Genomic DNA, 23882 nt, shown 5'->3' on the forward strand with positions numbered 1-23882 from the left:
TATTTTATTTTTTAATTATTTAATGTTAAATGAGCTAATGCACCACCAAATTACCTTAATCATTTTGTTGCTACAAAAATCTTTTTTTGCTGACATGTAACAGAGGATCTGTAGTTCATTAACGGTCAATCAACACCTAATTAATCACTTAATTATCTCATTAAGTTCAGCTGTGTTTCTGTGCTATAGAACTCAGAGTGTAGTTAAACACTGGAGATTTTGCTGTAACTCACTAAAGAGAAGAATCTACTCTTACTGCTGGATTCTGATCTGACGAGTCAAGGTTGTCTTTTTTAATTACTGGGCATGTTTTAGCCTTATTTGTACTGAGTTCACTTAAATTGTTTTTGACTCTGGATAGGTTTAAACAACAAGCTGTTTTTGTGGCACAATGAAGGTTTATCAGAGCATCTTCTTACTTTTCAGCTGCCAGTTCTTCACAATCTGGGTAAAAACGGAAATCCCTTTTATTAGTTTTTATTCTGTATAAAAAGTAACCCACTTAATAGTCACTGTTTGCAATTACAGATTCCTCTGTCCGTGTTTTCAGCTTTAGACTGTACTGTGATGAGCAGTAACCTGAAGCAGATAGACACTGGGTTGGGTTCAGTGCTTGGCGTGAAAAATCAGAACGAAGTGTTTGTTCTGCTTGATAATGTCTTCACAAAGATCAGTGGGTCTTTAAAGCACTTCAGTGTCGGTCCTGCTGGTCAGTTGGGGGTGAATGTAGCAAACAACATCTTCAAGTATCAGAGCGGTTCCTTCGTTCAGTTTCCAGGTGAAGTTAGAGCATGACAAAATGTTTAAACATCCTTGGACCTGCATGTTAAAATCTCAAAATATTATTATAATAGTCCCAAAAGCATCCCTTTTTTTGTCTTTTCCTGTAAGAATTAATTGTTCATCCAGCCTGTTGCTTGTGATGCTAGGGCTTCTTAAACAGGTGGATGCTGGAGGTGATCAGATCATTGCAGGTGTCAACATGAATGATGACATATTCTGTTTAAATATGGATGCTAACAACAAATGGCCATCCAGCAATACTCCTTGGTTTCAACTTAATGGAAAGCTGAAGTATTACAGCTGTGGGCCGTACAGCTGTTGGGGAGTGAATGGCAATGACCAAATCTACATCCTAAGGGTAATGGCATTGAGAGTTTAAATGACATGCTGTTAAATATGAGCGAGTACAAGTACACCAGACTCTTTAAATTACAAATGGGAAATAAAAATAAAGATACTGAAGCATAGCAGCAAATGTTTCGTGATGTGACTGGATTGTCTCTTGTCTTGTGCAGAATGTGTCTAATAATGTCTGTTCTGGGTCTGGAGAATTTATGAATATTCCTGGACTTCTCTCCATGGTCGAAGTAGCAACTGATGGCAGCGTCTTTGGTGTCAACTATCAAGGGAACTTGTATCAAAGGTGAGCTGAATAGTTCCAATACAAGTATTAGTAAAACCAATTAACCTGTCATGAATGGGGTTTTGTGATGTAACTCAAACTATGCATTTGAAGAAACCATCATTGTCTGTTGCAGAATTGGTGTCACTCGCTCCAACCCAGTTGGCACAGACTGGCAATCAATGGCTGTCTGTCCCAATGGCCACAAGCATGTGAGCTTTGACCTGGGAGTGCTGTGGGTCGATTGTGTTGATGGCTCCATTCGTAAATGCCCTTTATAATGTCACTGCCGAAACAGTAGCTCAGTCACTAAAATGAAACCTCAACGTGACTAGTCATTAACAGAAAAGCTTAATACTTGCTGTTGAACCAATAAAATCTTGAAAGCAAGCATCTCACTTGTCACTTGGCTCAGTAATGTAGCCCAGGAGGAGGCGATCAGGTAAAGACAGGGTTTTACTTGTTTCTTCAGAGATAAGCCAGAGGACAAAACTGTCCTATTGGCAACCCAAGCACTCAGGCATGCGAGTTAGCAGAGTAAAGGTATGTTTAATGTGGACCCCTTTCTGAAGTTTTGTCACTTAATTAGATTAATATAGTTATTAATATAGATGTTGAACTGTTATTTCTAGGCTATATCAGGTAAAGCAGACATCAGTCCTGGAGAGCAGTAGCCTTGCAGAGTTTGGTTACAACCCTAAAAAAGGTTTGAACAGTTACTTGGAAGCTACAGACAGGTGAATTTTAATTGAGGTTGGAGCTGAACTCTGCAGGGCTGCGTCTCTCCAGGACGGGAGTTCTCTGTGTATGAATGGAAACGCATGAATCAGTCAAATGGACCTTTTAAAAACCGTTAATATTGACTATGGCTGACAAGCCATGACACACTGTTTGCCTTCCAGCTAAAAGTGCCAAACAGAACAACAGATTTAAGTGCAAACTCCAAGCCTGACTTCTAGAAGAGCACTAACCACTTCTCCAGACAGGAGTAGGAAAACAAGGGTGTGTGGCATACAACAAAAATACTTCTAATGCAAACAGTGCAATCAATCTTTTGTGTATAAGACTGCATGTAGATATATAGTTCCTGTCACTCCATCTCCAAGGCATAGGGAGACCTCCTACAGTAGACCATTTTTGGTGCTTTTTGTTTAGCAGAACAAATACCCTGGCTCTAAATCAGTGTCATCACTATTGCCATTTGTTTCATTACCGTTTCTATAGAAGTTTTATTACAAATACCATGGTTAAAATATGGTAAGTGTAGCAAAGTCATGGTTAACTTATGATTATCATGGTTTAACTTTAGTAACCATGATTATATTTGTGTTGATAACATGGTTAAGTTTTACAAGGGTAACTAATAACATTGTGAACTGAAGCTGTTAAAACATTGTACTTACATTGGGCTGAAATTTGAGTTTGTAACCGCATCAACTTTTCCTCCTCTTCTACTAGCTTGAGAAGAGCATCCTGAACAGTGTAGTGTATCAGATGATAGTCAATCAGGTGAGAACAAAAGTCACATAAACCTACGACCATTTTGAGGGAACGTGACAGAAAAAGTAATGTTTTCTTCAAGGCGCTTTTGTAAAAGTTGCTGAAATATCTAAATTATAAGTCTCTCTCTCGCCCGTAGACACACACATATCGATAATATCAGATATCTCACTGACTGGAGATATGAAGATATATCATCCACCACTAACAGCACACTCATGGATGTGTATATCTCAGAAAAAGAAGCAGCTCAATGTTAAACATGTGGCTGCGGTGTCTGTCGAGTGAAAGCGATACTCTTTTTGAAGTGAAAGGATCTTCTTTTGGGAAGATGAACTATGAACTGCTTTCTCCAGTCCAAAAACAACTCAGAGCTGATCTTTTTTTTTTTTCTTGAAAGATGTCTCTTCTTTCATTAGCTGTGATTTCAGAGCATGCTGATCCTACTTCAGCCACAACTCTTGTAGACAGGAAGTGCTCCTGTACGCCTGTTTTAGTTTTGCTGTATTTCTCCACAGAAACAGGGTTAAAGCAGGCTGCTCGGGCAGAACAGAGGCCTGGGTTTCTCAGAAAGCTTCTCTAAATGAAGCAGGAGAACGTAACGCCACACCGGCAGAGAGAGCCTTCTCCTAAATATTGACTCATCTCCACTCCCTCTGTTGGCCAGCATTAGCCTGAGCTCACAGTAGGCTCTACGAGAAGTAGTACCAGTTATTCTGCTTTACTGAGTGTTTTCCTGTTTGATTCTGACCGTGACTCTGTGTATGATTTCTGTCTGTTGACCTGTTCTTGATTATTGGCTTTGACCCTCTGGTTTAGTTGCCGGATTGGACTGTTTGTATGTTTGTTTGACACATTACCTGCCTAACTACCTTCCCTACGGACTCTCCCACGAACCTGTTTGCCGACTCTCTGCCTGCCCTCTGAACTCTGAATATGGTTTCAAACGTAGCCTCCTCGTCTTCATTACAGAGGTTTTGCTCAGATCTTGACTAGCTCAGCTAGCCGGATCTCATCTTCTTGAGGAAGAAATGAGCTGATTTTGAGACGTAACCTGCCTCTATCTCCTTTTACTTTTCATTCTCTGTTTGTTCTTCCCGTCTCTGAATCTAAATTAGTTCATATATTAAAAAGGTCAGTGCTAGGTTTAGATGATTAGCGTATCGGGGTAAAATGCTAAAGCTAATATATTACACACGATTAGGGGTTAAACAGTTAAACAATTTAAGGCATACAGTGCCCTATTTATTTATATATATTACTCACATTAACTGTTAATCATTTTATCAAGGGTTGCCAGGTCAGCAGTATCTCTGAGATACATTATTAATTATTAATGTAGCGACATTAATAATGTTGTAATAAAGTTGTCTGCTTTACTGAATATATGACGCACAATAACAAATAACACACAATATGTAGAGCGTATGAACATTATATTAACACACTTATCTCTGGCTGATCACATTATTTCTGTAATACTGTCAGTTTCTGTCACATTATGAATCATTAAGAGTTAAATGATCAGCTGTATGCCATGAACTGTGCTGTTCATTTATTTTAATGGTAAAAAATAACTCATAAGGCTTCTATAGATATTGCACAGCATTATAAAACCTCCAAGAAATTCACAATAATCCTCCAAAAATATTATCAAACAATAATATATGATTAAGAAGGGATCAAGTGTGAAAACAACTAAGTGTAAAAATAATTTTGTATGAAAATAAAATAAAATAATTAGTAAATAATTAAATAATTATTTAAAAATGTTATTGAACAAAAATATTTCATTACTATTTTCCTGAGAAAAATTGAACACACCAAAAAAACAGTTTAATTAATTTTCATGGAAAAATAATTCATACAGTGTGTAAATATTGTATATTATTATAAAATATGCACAAAATATGTCTTCATAATAATAAAAATATTATTAAACAAAAATATCTGATTATGAATTTCCTGAAAAAGAAAAAAACAATAATGAAGGACCAAGTGTAACCTAAAAATCCCAAAACGTTTTATTCATGGCAAAAAACAACAATAATAAAAATTTCAGAAATATTGCACAGTATAATAAAATCTCCCTAAAATTGTAAATTTTAATCAAAAATTATAACTAAAAAAGTTTTATGATTATGAAATTCCTGAAAGAAAACAAAAAGTGTGAAAATGAAAGGGATCAGAGTTTTATTCAACTTAATTTTAGAAATAGCTAAAAAAAAATATTTATATTGCAAAAATTTTAAATAATTATCAAAAAATATTATTAAAGAAAAATCTATGATTATGAATTTCCATAAAAAAACTAATAAAAAACGAAAGATCAAGTGTGACCCAAAAATAAAAGGGATCAAAGTTTATCAAAAAATATCAAAATAATTATCAAAAATAATCTTGCATAGTATCAAAATAATAATCAAAAAATATTCTTAAAATATATGATTATGAATTTCCAAAAAAACACTAAATAAACAAAAAAAGGACCAAGTGTGACCCGAAAATAAAAGGGATCATAGTTTAAATCATTTAAATGGTAAAAATAACTCATAAAATTGTTCAAAATGTTGCATAGTATCATAAAATCTCCCCAGAATTAAAATAATTAAAAAAATATTATACAATAATATATAATTACGATTTTCTTGAAAAAATAAAGGATCAAGTCTGACCCGAAAATAAAGCTAACCAGGGTTTAGATAAAAAGTTATAAATATTGCATTGTATGATAAAATCAACTTAAAATTTTATTAAAAAAATATTATTGAACAAAAATATATAATTACTATTTTCCTGAGAAAAAGCATAAATGTAACATCATTAAATCTTCTCAAAAATCTAAATAATAAAAAATCTTATTAATAATATTTGTTTATCATTTTCCTGAAAAAAAGAAAGACATAAATTTCAAGGAACAAGTGTGACCCGAAAATGAAGACACTCAGGGTTTTAATGGTAAAAATATTTGCATAAATATAGTATCATCTTCTTAAAATTGTAGGAAATTATCAAAAAATAAATGATTATGATTTTCCTGAAACAAAAGAAAGGATCAAGTGTGACCCAAAAATAAAAGAGATCAGAGTTAAATTCATTTAATGCTAAAAAGAACTAAGAAAAACTATAAATATTGCATAGTATCATAAAATCTCCTGATAATTATAAAAAAATATTATTAAATAAAAATATATATGATTTTCCTGAGAAAAACAAAAAAAAAGGAACAAGTGTGACCGAAAGTGAAAGATCAGTTTTATTCAAAATAAAAGGGATCAGAGTTTAATTCATTTTATTGGCAGAAAAACTATAAATATTGCATAGTATCATAAAATCTCCTTAAAATAATAATATTAATAACAATAATAATAAAAAAGTGTGGCAATTTTCCTGAAAAAACAAACAAAGGACCAAGTGTGACCCAAAAATAAAAGGGATCAGAGTTACATTCATTTTAATGGTAAAAATAACAAAAAAAAAGTACAAATATTGCATATTATCATAAAATCTTTACAACATTTTTAATAATTATTAGAAAAATATTATTAAACAAAAATATATAATTACTATTTTCCTGAAAAAAAGCATAAACGGACATTTCAATGAAGAAGTGTGACCAGAAATTAGGTTTTTTTAAGAGTTTAATTAGTTTTAATGATAAAAATAAAGAAAATCATTTATGTCTGAATGTTGAGACGTATATTTTAAGAACCAAGTGTGACTCGAAAGTGAAGTTTCTGAGGGTTGAATTAATATTAATATTAAAATTGACCCAAATATGAAGATGTTCAGATGATTATTAATGTGTTTATGAGTCAAAAGAAATTCAGATTCAGTCTAAAGTTTGATTAAAAGTGTTTTAATATATTCATATACAGTGTAAATATGACATGATTTGAAACATACATGTGTGACAGAAACATCTTCCTCCTGATGATGATGAGGATGACTTCAAACACACACACTTTCACATCATTATAGGTGTGTGTGTGTGTGTGAGAGAGAGAGAGAAAGAGAGAGAGAGTGTGTGTGTGTGTGTGTGTGTGAGAGAGAGTGTGTGTGTGAACGAGAGAGTGTGTGTGTGTTTGTGAGAGAGAGAGAGTGTGTGTGAGAGAGAGAGAGAGAGAGTGTGTGTGTGAGAGAGAGAGAGAGTCTGTGTGTGTGTGTGTGTGTGTGCGTGAGAGAGAGAGTGTGTGTGTGTGTGAGAGAGAGTGTGTGTGTGTGTGAGAGAGAGAGTGTGTGTGTGTGTGTGAGAGAGAGAGTGTGTGTGTGTGTGTGAGAGAGAGAGACAGAGACAGAGAGAGAGAGAGAGAGAGAGAGAGAGAGAGAGAGAGTGTGTGTGTGTGTGTGTGTGTGTGTGTGTGTTTAATGTTTAATGTGACACCGAGACACTAAAGAGTTTGTATCATTAAGTTTAAACCCAGTGAGTAGAGGTTTAGTGAATGTGTGTGTGAATGTGTGTAAGTGTGTGAGTGTGTGTGTGTGAGAGACGCTGTAGAAGGACAGAGAGCCACTCGACTCGTCCAGAAACACTCCTACTCTCTTACAGGAGTCTCCAGGAGAAGAGATATATGTGGAGTTATTATTGTGACGAACAGTGAATCCGTAATCAGAGCAGATCAGACTCCAGGAGTTCAGATTACATCCAAACAAACAGTCATCACTCCATCCTTTCCTCTTGATATCTTTATAACACACTGATATTTCAACAGCTCCGCTCCACTCAATCTCCCAGAAACAGCGTCCAGTCAGAGTCTCTGAACATAGAACCTGACACACATCGAATCTGTCTGGATGATCAGGATATGGCTGTCTCTCAAACACTTTCTTCACCTTCCTGTTGTCTTCAGACAGAACGAGTCGAGTGTCTGCTGTGTTTGGGTCCAGTGTGAGATCACAGGCGTCTAAACACAACACACACACATCTACTACTGAACTAAAAACAAGAAAACTGTGTGTGTGAGAGAAATTGTGTCTGTGTGTGTGTGTGTGTGTGTGTGTGTGTGTGTGTGTGAGTGAGTGAAAGTGTTTACTACTGAACTGTGTGTGTACTTACATTTTCGGGGTCCTGTTGTAATCCTGAATTCTCCTCCATGATCCACACTATAACACACACACACACACACACAGACACACACAGACACACACACACACACACACACACACACACACAGACACACACACACACACACAGACACACACACACAGACAGACACACACACACAGACACACACACACACACACAGACACACAGACACACAGACACACACACACACACACACACACACACACAGTGAATAATCTGTTGATCTGATTCTTTAAATGAACTTAATGTTAAATGTTAATTTGTCATATTTTAAACCACATAACTGTAATCATTACATTTCAGAAGTCTTCTCTAACTTTTTTGGACCTTGTCAGGTCAATGTTTTTTTCTTCTATGTCACTAACAGAACTGAATGAGTTTGTCACATGATCCTGTTTGCTGTAGTTCTCTTCATCTCAGCTGTGTTTGACTTAAACCTCATCTCTCTCTTAGTCTCAGTCTGTTCTGGTCTCTGTTAACCCTTTGATGAACTACATGGGTCTAAAGCGGCCCGTATTCGTGTCTTTTCTTATTTCAGTCATGCCTTTGATTCTTTGCTGAATTTCGGAGAGAAATGGATTTTTTATCATTTATTATTCCAGCTCTTCATTAGTGCTGCTTGCCTTTTAAGGTGAAGCACACTATTACTTTTCCTCATACGGATTCCGTTCGTCCCACAGTTTTCGGGTATTGAGGAAAGATGATGCTTTTAGAAGCGATCGGGTCTACGTTCATAGCCACGCCCTAGCAACCATTATAGATGACCTTAGCAACCAAATCCAAACTCCAAGACACATTCTAGTCACTTTCTAATCATGCTGGAAACATGCTAGCGACATGCTAGTCACTTGATAAGCATGATAGAGACATAGAGCAAACCGGACTTCAGACATGTTAGTGATGCTAGCAGTGCTACATGCTAACAGTGACTAGCTACATGCGCATTCATGATGAGAACTCTATAAAACTCAATAGTAAGTAGCACCCTAACGCAAGTTTTGCCACGGCAAGCACCACTCACATTTTCTTCAAGAAATGTACTTTCTAGTTAAATATCTTGTTTAAATCACTATATTTATTTTCCTTTTCTTCACTTGATAAAGAAAAAAACAAAACAGCTTTTGTATTTCTACATCAATTTTACACACCGAGGTCAAAAAACGACCCATATAGAAAACTTTTATTATTTTCTTCTTTTTTTTTTTGCAAGTAGAAACATATTTACTGCAGAAAACTATTCTGCACATCAGTGTGGCTGCTGTTGTGTAATTTAGTCTTATTTTATTACAACAGAAAATATTTGATATACTGTGGAAGATAACTGGACATAATATTTGATTGTTAGACTAAGGCTATCTTGACCTTTAATTCTATTGTCAATTCTAAACATGTCTAATAGGCTTCTATTATGTTGTTAACATACTATTTTTAGCTTGACTAATGTTAGCCAGGTCAACACAATAAAAAGTCTAAATAATATATACAAGTATATTTTGTTGCTGTCATGAAGAAACTCCAATTTTATTCATATTACATTTTATAGATTTTTTTTGTCATAAATCAATTATATAAGTTTCTGTCTGACCGCTGCAATATACAGCTTACACATGGATCAAGTTCTTGTTGTGCTCTCTTTCTCTCGAGTGATAGTTTGGCTGATTCCAGTCATTATAGAAGAACAACTGATGCTGCATGATGAGGAAGATCAGAAACTTCTTAGTCCTGATTCAGAGTCTGAAATATCTTAGGGTTAGTCTAGTTCATCAGACTAAGACTGAGGTCCAGGCCTGTTTTTGAGCCCATAACTCATGACTGTGGAGCAATGTGTTGGACGTCTACACTAGAGGAAGCCACCTCGGTCCTGGGGGTCAGTTTTTATGAAGCTTGAAGCTAAACCCTGCAGGACTGACTCTGACAAGGAGCACAAACCTATAGTTGTCATTTGTGAGGCGAATATGAGATGGTGCTGTACCTGTGTGATTTTATTTAGTTGATGTAGTAACACAAAACATAGAAAAAAATAATAATAATTTGTGATAATTGTAAAAATATGATACCTTGAACATTTATGGATCATGGAAATTAAAGATCAGGGAATATAAAATGCTAAAACAAACTGATTTCAAAAGATAAAACAAACAAATAAACAAAAAAGCCAAGCGAAACACAAAATTGAATTAATAAAAATGAATATGGGTCATTTATTGTGCATTAAAAGGAATTTTTTACAGCATGTGCATCAAAGAGTTAAGTTTCCGTTCATTATTCTGCTTAATTTATCATATTATTTATCAAGTCCAGAAATGCTATTTGAACAGGATTCCAAACCACATACAAGTTAATTGGCATCTAGAGCATCTAAATATGATCAGATTTGCACAAAAAAAGATTGGGCTGACAGACTCATTGGCTCTACTTTGCTTTTATTTTAACTTTTAACTAATTTAGTTTAACTTCAAATAATATTTAAAGTTTAAATATATAAAGTTTAGCTTTAAATATTATTTCCTGTGCCTGGAAATCAGCTACGGTTCTCCCTTTGTTAAAACATAGTTATTCAGTTCAGATGGGACTAGGAGCAGATTTCTTGCAAAAGTATTTGGATCTTTTGTAAAATAAAATGTAAATGAATTCCAGTCAAGCTTTGGATTAGGTCACAGTACTATGAAAGTTACTGATTGTTTTAGTACTACAAGGACTTTGGGAATCAAGGGAATTTCGGTTTATCAGTTTTTAACAACTTGAAATGTTCCACTGGTTCTCCAACAAGTTGCAGACTTGTAACAAAACACTTCCATCTTTGAAAACTTCTTCTGGTTTAATCTAAAGGAAACATGTACTTGCTTTACTTTTTGATCCATGACTACATGAGCGCAGGGCAAACTTTAGACATATATTTTTAAATCTGATGACGTTGATCACTTTTTCCACTAGAAACTGTGCTACTAGTCTATTTCATACAAACACAGCAGATAATTGAATTTTGTTTGTATCATATCTCTTTCGTAAAAAAAATCTAAAATTCATCTGCTTTTACTAAAGAGATATAAATGTGAACAAATGAACAGACAAATATGTTTAAATGACATTTATTCAAGTCATGAAGACTTCAGTCAAATCAGTAGCCTGATAAATGATTGTAATTTTTCATGAACCAAGTGGAATTAAATAATCCTCTAAGATCGAAGCATAGAATTGTCATTTTATTATTAATATTAATGTTGTTGTTTTTGTCCATCGTAATAAATCATGATGAACATCCTGATAAAACCAGTGTCACATACAGATCTGAGAGAATGATTGTTTCTGATCCACTTACTTGAGTTTGTCCAGATGTTTGAGTGTTTGAGAGAGCAGCTTCACTCCTGAATCTCCTGGATGATTGTAGCTCAGATCCAGCTCTCTCAGGTGTGAGGAGTTTGAACTCAGAGCTGAAGACAGAGCAGCACAACCTTCTGCTGTCACCATACAGCCAGATAATCTACAACAGAAAGTCTTCATGTTAGTGGGCTTCATTTTTAAGGCCGGGACACACAGAGCTAACACCAACCCACTAGCCACAATGTCTATATCAGTAGCTATCAATAGTTAATATTCATCAAACAAAGAAACTGAAACTAAGAAATAGGAGATAAAAATATAAAACGAACAAAGCAGTGCTTGCTTACCTTTTTGAATATCAGTAACATTAACAGTGTTCTTTATTTTAAGCAGCTCACATTGTCATAATACTGATATATTGGAATGCTTGGGTAAGATCACGCAGAATTACAAGAGTCTTCTGTTTGTGCCGCTTTCATTGATTTGTTTTCATCACTTCCCTTTAATTCTCTGGCACTGACTCATTTGTGAAACTAGGTGTCCAATAAGAGCTCTTATTTCCCCGACACCTATTCAACATGCTGACGAGAGCCAATGTCCGACCGACGGCTTGGTGGGTCTCAGACTTTAGATATGTGCTGTATAAATATAGCTGTGAGTTATTGTGACATGATTGTGAATATGATTACAATAAAGATATTAATAAAGATTACTGGTTATAATGTACTTGCATTGAGCATTATAGCCATTATAGCCAATCACAGACATGACTGTTGAATACAACGACCAATTTTCACATTTATCACTTTATTTATCCTTCTGAAAGCTGAATAAATAAGCTTTCCATTTATGTATGGTTTATTAGAATAGGATAATATTTGGCAAAGATTTAACTAGTCTATTTGAAAATCTTCAATCTGTGGGTAAAAAAATAAATAAAATAAATGCTCAGAGAAAAATATGCCTTTAAAGTTGTGCAAATTAGGTTCTTAGCAATGCATATTACTAATCTAATTTTTAATGATGATGTTTAAAGTGATTTTTACTGTACTTTTTAGCTTACAAAATATTTACTTTGTTACCAACTCCTGAAAACTCAAACAGAAGAAGCACACATCAAATCAAACACAAAACACAATTTTCTATGTTAAGCACAGTAATATAACAGGAAGTATCTTGATTTCTTTGTTCAAACACAACCATTTAAAACACCAGACTAACTCATGAGTGCCTCACACTAACTCCTCACAAGAGAAAAACTTTACTTAACAACCAATTCTGGTTTTAGAGTTGGCCTAGAAATAGAACACAGGTCAAATTATACAGTTTTTTCAGGCACTTTGGTGCATTTTAGAACAACTTGTACATCTTCCACATCATCTAGTGACTTGTGGACATCATAAAAGCAGTTCCTTATTATTATGAACAAGTTGTGATTGCTTTGAAACATTGCTTTGGAAGTCTGTGGTTTCTTACATCATCAGCTACTAATGTCTTGTTGCTTAAATGTATTATTTCTGTCAGGACCACTATCTTTAAAGATAATTGACAATTAGCATACAGTTTGAATTGTCGGTATGGTTCTGTTCTGTTCATCTATAGCATGGATGAGAGCAGGGAGAGCAGTATTAACCCCCCGGAGCAAACAGAACAGAGCCAACTGATATATTGTAGATATTAGTAAAGTTCAATCATTTTAGTACACGTTTGAATTAGTCTGTTTTAAGGAAAATCAGAAGGCTGGATCCTGATTGACAGAAGATGAGGAGTTGGGGATGGATGAGGGTAATTCATCCCATTAGAATTATAAGGTTCTTTCTGTGTTCTGAGTGGTTTTGAGATATTGAGCTTTAAAGTTTTTACATTCTGTAAAACAAAAGTAATACATGGACCAAGTCTCTTTCCTACATGAAAGTCATTTTCTGCTTGGGATTATGGTTCTATCTGCAAAACAATAATTGAAGCAACAATTTTCAAGATATACAAATAGTTTATGTATAATTAGTTTTAAAAATGCTAAAAGAATTATAAAAGTAGTCTGTCTGTGAATCCTCGTCCGGTCCTGTCATAGCTATAGAGGCTGTATATGAACTCTTGTTTTATGCTGAACAAACCATGGAGGCTGATTATTAACTGTTCAACCATTTAGTCACAACAGAACAGTCAGATTTATCAGCTTCTCTCAGTGAGTCTGATTTAGTACTATCTGCCCATTATGAGTTCAGCTCCAGTCGATGCTCATGATTCTGAACAGTCTGTTCATCCTATTTCAGTCCAGGACATCTGTACTCTGTCTTGACTGTTATCTCTGTCAGTGTCAAAGAAACCACTAATGAACTTTCTATCCTGCCTCAGTTAATGACCCAAAGTTTCAATCATATGTCTGTTGTGATCAAAGAGCTTTTGAATTGTTTGCAGACAATTTCATGGTGAAATACCGTTTTTGGGAGTAAAATAAATGTCAGATTTACAGAGAAAAAACAAACTGACATTCCCAGAAATCCATGCATTGCATTTCAAATCAGATGTTTTATGTTTTTTCTTCTATGTTTCTTTTTCTGAAACAACTTTAATAACAATAATAATGACAATAATAATAATAATAAAAAGAAGAATGTTTCTTTTTTAGCAGTTATGTTTATTAATGTTGTTAAATTCATGTTTATTGTGTATTTCTGGGGTTTTTCTGGTGTGTGTGGTGTCCCTGATATAGTCTTCACCACATGTTTTTCTACCCCAGCTTTCAGACCATTTCATGTCCCAGCTAAAGGACCTCGGAAGCTCTTGTGTTCATTTTACGATAGTTATATTTTGATTTTGACTTATTCTGGGCATTATAAAAATAATTTTTTTAAGTAGATTAATGTAGCGTTATTTCCAGAAGTCTGCATTCAGGGCAAATCACATCGAAGCACAGATGGATAAACCAAGGGGAACAACTATTTGGGGACTGTTACCAGTTTAACACAGTGTAGCTTTCGTAGTTATAGAGAAAAATAGCAATAATTTACCAAAAAATTTCAATTACCCCATATTTTAATCACCCCGAAGCCATCCTAGATGAATATGACTTTCTTCTTTCAGATGAACACAGTCTGAGTTTTTAAAAATGGATCCTGGCTCTTCGAAGCTTGTTAATGCTTGTGGATAGCGGCTATAGTTATTTTAATACTTTGTCCTTAGTCTTCATCGTTTTTCCATTTTTTTATTTATTTATTTATTTTTTCCCATTTTCAAAGTTAAGTATCCTATCTCACCAGCAGTGCAGTGTTGGTTGCTTGGTAACAGACCTGAGACTGGACTGTCGGTGCAATTTAAGATTTACTAAACAGAGATAAAAAATGGTTTTGTAAGATAAGATATATTTCTGTAATATGGATTTTTGAAAAATCCTTAACTTAAGATCTAAGATAAGAAACTTTCTATAATACACCACAGGTCCCTAATAAACAAACAATTGAAAGTATGGGATTTCACTACCGTTTTTCATGTGTATTATAACAATATAAATCAATATGAATGACTTACCGGAGTATGATGATTTGATTTGGAGTCCTCAGTCCAGCACAAAGTATCTTTACTCCTGAATCCTGAAGATCATTGTTACTCAGGTCCAGCTCTCTCAGGTGTGAAAGGTTTGAACTCAGAGCTGATGTCAGAGCGGCACAACCTTCCTCTTTCACCATACAGCCAGATAATCTAGAACAACAGTAATAATGTTAGTGTGCTTCATTTTAGATCTTATTTCTGGCTTTTGGAAACAGCAGTATGAATATGCGGTGTGTGTGAGTGTATTAGAGAAATGATTTCACAATTCAATACGATTACAATTATCATGTCACTGATAAACTAAATTCATTATGATGCATCTTGATTATATGGAATTTTTATTTCTTTTGTGCGTGTTCATTACATTATATAAGCAGGTTGCTCTCTAAAATAATAGTTAATTAGTTAAAGATATATTATTATATATTGAATTATTGTTAAGAATTAAAAATAAATAGCTTAAGAAAATAAGCAAATATATAGTAATATGGGGGGAACGTTCAGCTTTCAGTATCTGTGCGTGCTTTAAGTATCTGAAAGTTTACAGATAATGCACAGATCTATTTCCACATATCAGACGTCTTGTCCTGTTCTGAAAACATAACTGACTGTGTTTACATCAATTTCATTTTATAAGTAGATGAAAGAGCTGGTCTTGATGTAGCGGGGCAGCTTCACATGCACTAGAACCTCAGCTTCCTCTTTAGGTGTGTTTGACTTAAAGCAGTGCTGCTTCGACCAATAGGTGTCTGACATCAAAATACCACGACAGCTGACGGATCCATACGCTCACTCTCGTGGTGCTATGATGTCACACACAGATCGCTCGCTGAAGCGCCTCTTCAAGTCAAACACACTTTTTGTCGTCTTGCGCATCTAAGTTAATCGCATGCATACGATAGAGTTGCTGGGGAAGATTAAGAATTCAGAGACCCCTTACATGAATTACATTTATAGTCATTTTAATCAAATGTATTATTTCTAACATTCAAATTTTTCATTATTATTGATGGAAATCAACAGCATCATCAAGTGTTCAACTATTTTTTTTGTGGCAAATATGCAAGTAAAACATCTTTATTAAGGCATGAGGCACTGGAGCCACAAAGAGAATGAGGGTGAAGTAGTTGATGAAGATGATGATGAGCAACGTAACCAGGGACCGGAGGAGGCTGTGGTTTTAAATACAAATGGGTTCTATTTAGAATTTAATTAATCAAGAAGCTGTTAATACCAAGTGAAATAAGAACAGACTCTTTTTACACTGAAAAAAATAGCTGTAATTTCTTGTAATAGTAGATACTGTTTATAACTTTTTAATATAAATGACATCAAAAATAACATCTTTGATCCCACATTTATGCTGCATAATATTAAAGTAAATGTCTAATACAGAAGCAGACTCAAGCTGTATATTTTATAATACATTCTGAAACTACACTATATAGTCAAAAGTAAGATTTTTAAGAGTAAGCCATTTTTTTCCCCAATATATGTAATTTATTCATGTGATTTCTGTGCAAGTATTTATTATTAGTATAATTTTGAAAAAAGCTGAGTACTGAGTTTTAAATTTTTTTGATGAATAGAACATTTACAACAATGAGATTTATCTGGAATAGAACTTTTGTTAGTTACTGTAATGAAGGGTCAAAGGCGGTTGGATCCATGTGCGACAGGGTTTAATCGTAGTCAAACGGCCAAGGTCAAAACAGGAGCAAACAGGGCAAGAAGGGAGATCCAGAAGACAAAACGATAACAGGCAATAGGTCAGTAGGCAGGCAGAGAACAATCACAGAAACGGATACAGTCAAGGTCGGCAACAGATAATCAAAACAAGAATAAACGCTCGGAATTGCTGTGTAGACAAACAAGACTTCGCATTGAATGTCCGTGGGGAAGTTCATTATAAAGGGCGTGGTGAATGAGAAACACCTGGCAGCACTAATCAGCCCAAGGCATGGGGTTGTGGGAAACTGAGTCCAAAGCGATCATTACTCCGGTGAGAGCTCCCTCCGGTGGTGGTTGGAGAGAGCCACAGAGGTGCTGTTTGTGACAGTTACAATCTCTGCCATCAACACAAATGTAAGGAGGAGGAGGAGGAAGCCGACGTCAAATCCATTTACAGAAGTTTATTAACAGAGGTTGAAAAAGAAAGCATAAAAGGTAAGCCAGGCAATGGGTCAGTAAGAGTGAAACAGTCCGATCTTACAACAAACACAGGGATAATCCAATAAATGATAGTGAGAAGACAGGCAGTGAATCGTAACCAGAAAGGCAGTTCAGTCCAGGCAAAGAGTCCAAAGGACAGATCCGTGAAGCGTAAGTCAAAAAGGCAGGCAAGGTCCAAACACATGGCACACAATCAGATAAACAAAAACACTTAGTAAGACAGGTAGACTGGCAATACTTCACGACGATCTAAAGGAGGGCTCGTGGTTTTAAGGCCCTGGACAGGAAATGATAGTAGAAGAAGACAGAGGGAGTGAGGTACTGCTAGTATTCTGGTGATGGCTCCGTCTGCTGGCTAGGCGTTACAACCAGCAATAATTTATGTCCAGGGAAATTTATTATTGCTGGTGTTGATGGCGGAGTGAATATACATTGTTAAGAGGTGGTTGATGGTCTTAGTGGTTGTATGGCAGACTTTACTTCATTAGTGCACTTACTTTGGAGCTGCTTGATAAATGTCGAAAATATGATTCAATTAGTATTGTGGATAATTACCAAATTCCTGTTTCAAAGTAGCAGCATAAGAAAGAGAGAAAAAACAGTGTGTTGCAGAAATTGGTGGAAGTAACGGAGGATGGTTCCTTTGTCTCAGATACCGGCCCAGAGTTTGTTTTTTCCAGCCTATGGTTTAGTGAAGTAACTATTTGAAGACAATGCAAGAATGAATTCTTTTGGAAGTATTTAAGAACTGTATACTGGAAAGCATTTCATGTATTAAATGAACAAAAAGTAACATCCTTGTCTCAAGCTTCTGTCTTTGCTGACACAAGAATTTGATTATTCCTGCACCCCTTGATAACCAGTCTAACCATGAACAAGGTAAAATCTGCCCAAGGCTAAAGATTGTCATATTGTCATAATTGTCTTATTGTCATAATACTGGCTATTTCATTGCGGACTGTCTGGTGTTGAAAAGAAAACAACTGCGCTCTACAATTAAGGCTTTTAACTTCTACAGTTTTCACAAGTCCTACACTGAGATAGATATCTGAGACAGATAAGCCTGATTGTAGCTTCTAACCTTTTTAATAGGTTTCCATTTTGGGTAAACCTACAGCACAGTTAAGGGTTAAAATGCTCTGTGATACTGGCACATCCCAGTCCTTCATAGTTGAGATGAGCATTGTTAAAGTCCCGCTATACCACAACCATTTGCAGTCAGGGTTGTGTACAAGTTTTTGAAGGTGTTTGTGATTGTTTACCTGTCAAAGGGGTTAAGTTTATCCTAGGTCATGATTTGGCTGGTGGGAAGGTTTTTTTACATGTTGGAAGTGTTTAACAAACCTGTTTTATCAGATCACACTGATGAATTGTCAGAAATATATCCTGAAACTTTTCCTGCTTGTGATGTCACTCAGGATCAAGCTCAAAAAATAGACACTGATGATTTGTCTACATCCTTCATGGCACTTATATTTGTTAAAGATACTTTGCCAGCTGAAAATGAAAAAATAATGAAAACTCCACCCAATTCAAGTTCAAGTCAAAACAAAATGTGGTAACCAGTTTTTGCTGACAGTAATGTGTTGCTACACGGTTTCCAGAGGTGATTCTAGTTGTCACGGCACCAGTTGTCGTCAAAACCATTGTGAAGTTCTTCTCTACTTTAGATTTTCTTAAAATCATGCAAATGAGACAAAAGACACACATTTCCTTTCAAAACTCTTTTCACAAGTTTTGGCAACTTGGAATATTTCTCACCCGGATCGGTAGCGCATATCCTATCAAAAGCCAAGGTGTTCTTTAACATTTTTCATCAGATGTTAAAGGCAATGGTGTTGTTCACAGTAAGGGAAGCCATACAGGAAAGTCTTAGTTTTAATCACGCTGATTTAGTGTTTGCTCACACTGTCAGAGGCCCACTAAAATGCTTAAAGCAAATACGCTAGCACTTGATTCTATTTGCAAAATCAACATGTTAAATTATGCCAGTAAATTACGCAAGCATCTGCATAAAACTTGCTCTAATGTGAGAAATTCATTGGCCTCTGCACAGAAAAACATTAAATGTCAGTTTGATCATAAGTCTGTACAGCGTGCTTTAGCGGAAGATGATCAGGTGTAATTCATGATTACTGATGTTCCTAGTATGTTTAATGATGTGCCTTCTTGTACCACAGTTCTGCAGCCAGACACTAATGTAGGTAACACTGCTCAGACCAAGCTATGCTCGTATTGTGTGAACAGCATGAAATGGACTGTCACGAATACTGAGGTTGAGTTTTTGCTAAAGCATGGATTTGCCAATCCTAGCTGTAGTACATGTCATGTCTCCTTGTTCAAAAAAGGAGGACACTGCCCAATTTTGCACTGACTATCATGAAGGTAAATGCTGTAACAGTGCCAGACTGTTTCCAGTTGACATAAAGTGAGGACTGTGTGGACAATCTTGATTTAGCTCGGTATGTCAGTAAGTTAGATCTATTGAAAGGATATTGGCAAGTGCCTATCTCAGCTTTTGTAACTTCCTACAGTATTCAGTAATGGCATCCGAAATGCATAATGCACCGCCAACTTTTCATCAACCTATTAATATGATGTACACCTGGATGAGTTTAGTCCAACCTGCTCCAATATATGGTCTGATGAATTGTTTGCAGATTTTTTTGGCATCTGATACTTTGACACCTTGTGTCATCTAATTTTAGCTGTATATTTGAGTTAACGTTAAATTTCTCCTTAATTGACCTTTCACAAAGACCCACCCTCCTTAGTTACTGTTGCCATGACAGATAAACAATGCTGCTCTCACACTACACACGTGTTCTCACAAAGCGTAAAATACACCGCAGAGCAAAGAGAAAACTGACAACACTTTTGATATTAAACAAGGTCTCATGACTCTTAGCTTTTAAACTGTGTTATTTTTAAATAAATTCAAACTATAAAAAGCGTTTTGTGGCTCTTTAATGTGTCGTGACAGATCACTGTATTGCCTCGGTTCAATATATGTGAACTAACCTTTTAATATTTACATAAAACACAAAATGAAAATTAACCTCTGAAAGTTTTTTTATTTCATTTCAGTTTTAAAAGGGTCACCCAATGCCTTTTTTGAATTTTGTACTGTTCTCTGTGGTCCACTTATAATTTTATAAATTTTTTTACATAATAAAACATAATAATTTAGAGATAATGCATGGCAAGTTGTAGACTCAGAAGTAAACAGCCGCTGCTGTGGTTGGCTAATAGTTGTGTATCGTGTATAGTCACAGATGTACACTGCTGTGATTTCCGTTAAAAATACAAAACAGTGTCTCAAAATGTTTTCCACTTTAACTGTATAGTTATTAAAATCACAAACCTCAGTATGTTGAGTTGACAGTTTGGATTCTTTAGTCCACCAGCGAGCAGCTTCCCACCTGAATCCTGCAGATGATTGTTACTCAGGTCCAGCTCTCTCAGGGGTGAGTTTGGTGATTGTAGAGCAGAAGCCACAATTTCACAGTTCTGACCAGTGAGATTACAGCCTGCTAATCTGAAAACAGAAAGGATAGTTTAAAAAGAATGTGTGCTGATGTCCCTATCAGACTGAGACACTTCAGTGCTTCTCAAACCTGTCCTGGTGGGGGCGCTAGTGAGCACCACATGGAGTAGTCGTAGTTTGTCGAGCTCTCCTCCATTTCTTTAAATTAGTCGGTTATTTCTATAATTTTCAGGTTTCTTCAGCGCTATTATTTTGGACACTTCTTAGGGCAAGTTTACAAAATGACTAAGCCGAAAACAGACAAGGGGAAAAAGATGACTAAAGCTCTGAACGAGGCGCCTGCTCCGTCACCCTCGGAGTCAGCAGAACAGGCCGCAGTAATCTCGGGGATGAGTTGCGGAGTAGACGCAGAGTCTACCAGTATTCTGTTGGCAATACAGAATATGAGCAAAACGATGACAGACCGGTTTGATCTTTTGGAGGCATCTTTGGCATCCACACAAGCAACTTTAGTGTCTCTCGGAGATAGAATGACGGAGGTGGAAAATGCAGCTGGGCAGGCCATATTTTTCAGTCCGTGTTTTCCAGTAAGGCTAGAGGAGTTGCAATTTTAATTCGCAAGACAGTTCCATTCAGACATATTTCTACCCTGAGTGACCCAAATAGTCGATATATTTTGGTAACGGGTTATATTTATTCATTTCATGTCACACTTCTAAATGTCTATGGGCCCAATTTTGACGATCCAACTTTCTTCACCAAAATATTTAACCTATTGTCTGATTTTACTGATTCACATGTAATTATAGGTGGGGATTTTAATTGTGTGCTTGACAACATTTTGGACAGGTCAACCCAGGTAAGCCAGTTGCCTTCTGCCTCCATGATTTTGAATGACCTAATGTCCTTCATGAACCTGGTCGATATATGGAGGCTGCTACATCCCTCAGGTAGAGACTACTCTTTTTTTTTCACAAAGACACAAGTCTTTTTCCAGAATCGATTATTTTTTATTAGACTCTAAACTTATATCAAAAGTGGTCGCCTCAGATTATCATAACATTTTAATCTCCGATCACGCACCAACTTCAGTTATTTTTGATTTTGGCCATAAGACTAAACCATATTGTTGGCGTTTTCGTCCTGCTTTACTCTCTGATACGACATTTGCCCAATTTATATTTAACAAGATATCAGAATTTTTTGAGATTAATGATAATGCTGAAGTCACTGATTCTATCCTTTGGGAAACTCTTAAGGTGGTGATTAGGGGCCATATTATTTCTTTTGAGTCCTCAGCCAGGTGAGACAAACGTAGGCGTCTCCTAGAAATAGAAGAAGAATTATCTAATTTAGAGCCCTCTTATAGAAACTCTTCTAATCCTTCTACACTACAATCCATTCTAAAATTGAAATTTGAATATAATACTATTTTATCTGAGCAGGTATGGGATCAGCTGTTAAGGGTGAGACAAAAATACTTTGAGCTGGGAGAAAAGCCTCATAAATTGCTGTCTCGACAACTGAGAGGTTTACAAGCCAATAAATCTATACACAAAATTAAATCAAAATCAGGTGATGTAATTGTTGATCCAAAAGGCATAAATGATTGTTTTAGACAATATTATGAAGAATTGTATTCATCAAAGGCAGGGAGAAATGTTTCTGATTGGCTGAGCTCTGTGAATCTTCCTAAGCTGAGTGACGCTGCTTCTGAGGCCCTGAATTCTGATGTTACGTCCCAAGAGATTGTTGATGCTATAAAGTCCTTTCCCAATGGCAAAGCAGCGGGACCTGATGGTTTCGGTATTGAATTATATAAAAAATATTCTGAGAAGCTGACCCCCCCCTTCTATTGAGGATGTTCACGCATTCCCTAGAGACTCAAAAATTTCCTGTAACATTATATAATGCTAATATCTCATTAATATTGAAAGAGGGTAGGGATGGAACTTATCGACCTATTGCGTTACTTAATTCTGATATCAAAATCTTTACCAAAATATTAGCTAATAGAGTAAATAAACATATTTCATCCATTATACATGCAGATCAAACAGGTTTTGTCCCCAATAGATTTTCATTTTTTAACGTTAGAAGATTAATGCACATAATGTATAACAAATATCCAAAAAGTTCTAAAGTGGCTGCTCTGTGTTTAGATGCAGAAAAGGCCTTTGATCAATTAGAATGGCCCTACATGCTAAACGTTTTAGAGGGATTTGGGTTTGGGAGTCGTTTTGTGTCATGGATTAAAACATTATATGCCCATCCATCCTCTTCTGTTCTCACAAATCAGGAAAAATCGAAGCCATTTTTACTACATCGTGGCACACGACAGGGGTGTCCCCTCAGCCCTTTACTTTTTGCAGTAGCAATTGAACCCCTTGTGATTAGTATTAGAAATCATCCATCTATCAAACCTGTAAGACTGGGGAATGTGGACCACTACATCTCATTGTATGCTGATGATATTGCCCTCTTTTTGTCTGATCCTGAACAGTCAGTCCCAATATTATTGGACCTTATAAAATCTTTTGGTACAGTCTCAGGATACACAATTAATTGGCAAAAGAGTGAATTTATGTCTTTAAATGCTAATCTTGATACAGAATTTTTAGAAAATCTCCCTTTCAAAATTACAGATAAACTTAAATATCTTGGTGTTACTCTGCCCAAAAATCCCAAATTAAGTTTTAAATTGAATTTCTTACAGAAATTGGAAAACTTAAAATTGGACATTAGTAAATGGAGGACTCTTCCTCTCTCTATGTTAGGTCGTATAAATGCTGTTAAAATGTTGTCTCTGCCTAGATTCTTGTATCTCTTTCAAAATTTACCTATTTTTCTGACAAAAGCCCTTTTTTTTAATTCTATGCTTTATTTGGAGTTTCAAAGCTCACAGAATATCAAAAAAAACATTTACAGAAGCCTAGAGAGATGGGTGGGCTGGGGCTGCCTTGCTTTTTACACTATTACTGGGCAGCAAATGCAAGGGCTCTTGTTTACTGGCAGGAGGATTATAGTATGGAAATCTCAGTTGATACCCCTGGATTGCAATTGAAAAAAGGAGTGTCGGTAACGGTTCCCTCCCAGCACTTCTTTTCTCAGCCTCTGGACTGTTTCCACCTGTAAAGGTGGATAATCTTATTGTCTCGAACTGCCTAAAAATATGGCACCAAATAAAGAAGAATTGTAAATTGCCTGATACTGCAGTCTTTTCCCCGGTGCATCGCAACCATGCATTTCCTCCCTCCTTATTGGATTCAACATTCGGCATATGGAGGCAGAATGGCATTGTTACTTTGGAGGACCTGTATATAAATAAACATTTTGCATCTTTTTCCCAATTAGCAGACAAA

At 35.7% G+C, this 23882-nt stretch overlaps 3 protein-coding genes across 7 annotated transcripts in view; 2 read left to right on the top strand and 1 right to left on the bottom strand.

Moving 5' to 3' along the window:
• LOC122334574 (NACHT, LRR and PYD domains-containing protein 3-like) overlaps positions 1-23882 on the top strand; it is a 498320-nt gene that overhangs the window by 153846 nt on the left and 320592 nt on the right. The gene's annotated exons all lie outside the window — the stretch shown is intronic.
• Positions 171-1789, top strand: LOC122335347 (fish-egg lectin-like). 3 transcript variants are annotated; one of them, XM_043233179.1, is made up of 6 exons: positions 171-283; positions 362-448; positions 529-778; positions 930-1141; positions 1299-1426; positions 1542-1789. In XM_043233179.1, exons 2-6 carry the CDS (start codon positions 392-394, stop codon positions 1684-1686), a joined length of 792 nt encoding a protein of 263 aa, XP_043089114.1. In that variant the 5' UTR covers positions 171-283; positions 362-391; the 3' UTR covers positions 1687-1789. The 3 variants fall into 3 exon arrangements, with proteins under 3 accessions (XP_043089114.1, XP_043089127.1, XP_043089120.1); XM_043233192.1 differs by having other exon boundaries at positions 221-283; positions 427-448; positions 551-778; XM_043233185.1 differs by having other exon boundaries at positions 233-283; positions 427-448.
• The window catches only part of LOC122334593 (NACHT, LRR and PYD domains-containing protein 12-like), a 30627-nt gene continuing 13930 nt past the window's right edge, over positions 7186-23882 (bottom strand). For 2 of the 3 annotated variants that reach the window (XM_043232615.1, XM_043232607.1), the window contains exons 5-9: positions 20398-20571; positions 14841-15011; positions 11311-11472; positions 7962-8008; positions 7186-7809 (exon numbers count right to left, since the gene is read on the bottom strand). In XM_043232615.1, coding sequence (XP_043088550.1) covers positions 7271-7809; positions 7962-8008; positions 11311-11472; positions 14841-15011; positions 20398-20571 — 1093 coding nt within the window. In that variant the 3' untranslated portion in view covers positions 7186-7270. The other variant, XM_043232620.1, reaches the window with a different exon arrangement.

This window comes from Puntigrus tetrazona, chromosome 3 (genome assembly GCF_018831695.1).
Source record: "Puntigrus tetrazona isolate hp1 chromosome 3, ASM1883169v1, whole genome shotgun sequence".
Classification (NCBI taxonomy): domain Eukaryota; kingdom Metazoa; phylum Chordata; class Actinopteri; order Cypriniformes; family Cyprinidae; genus Puntigrus; species Puntigrus tetrazona.

Excerpts from the sequence above, each read along its gene's own strand:
- LOC122335347 (XM_043233179.1), top strand. The coding sequence starts at position 392 with ATGAAGGTTTATCAGAGCATCTTCTTACTTTTCAGCTGCCAGTTCTTC. Across the intron at positions 779-929 it reads TTCCTTCGTTCAGTTTCCAG|GGCTTCTTAAACAGGTGGAT; the intron begins GTGAAGTTAGAG and ends TTGTGATGCTAG. Across the intron at positions 1,427-1,541 it reads CAAGGGAACTTGTATCAAAG|AATTGGTGTCACTCGCTCCA; the intron begins GTGAGCTGAATA and ends TGTCTGTTGCAG.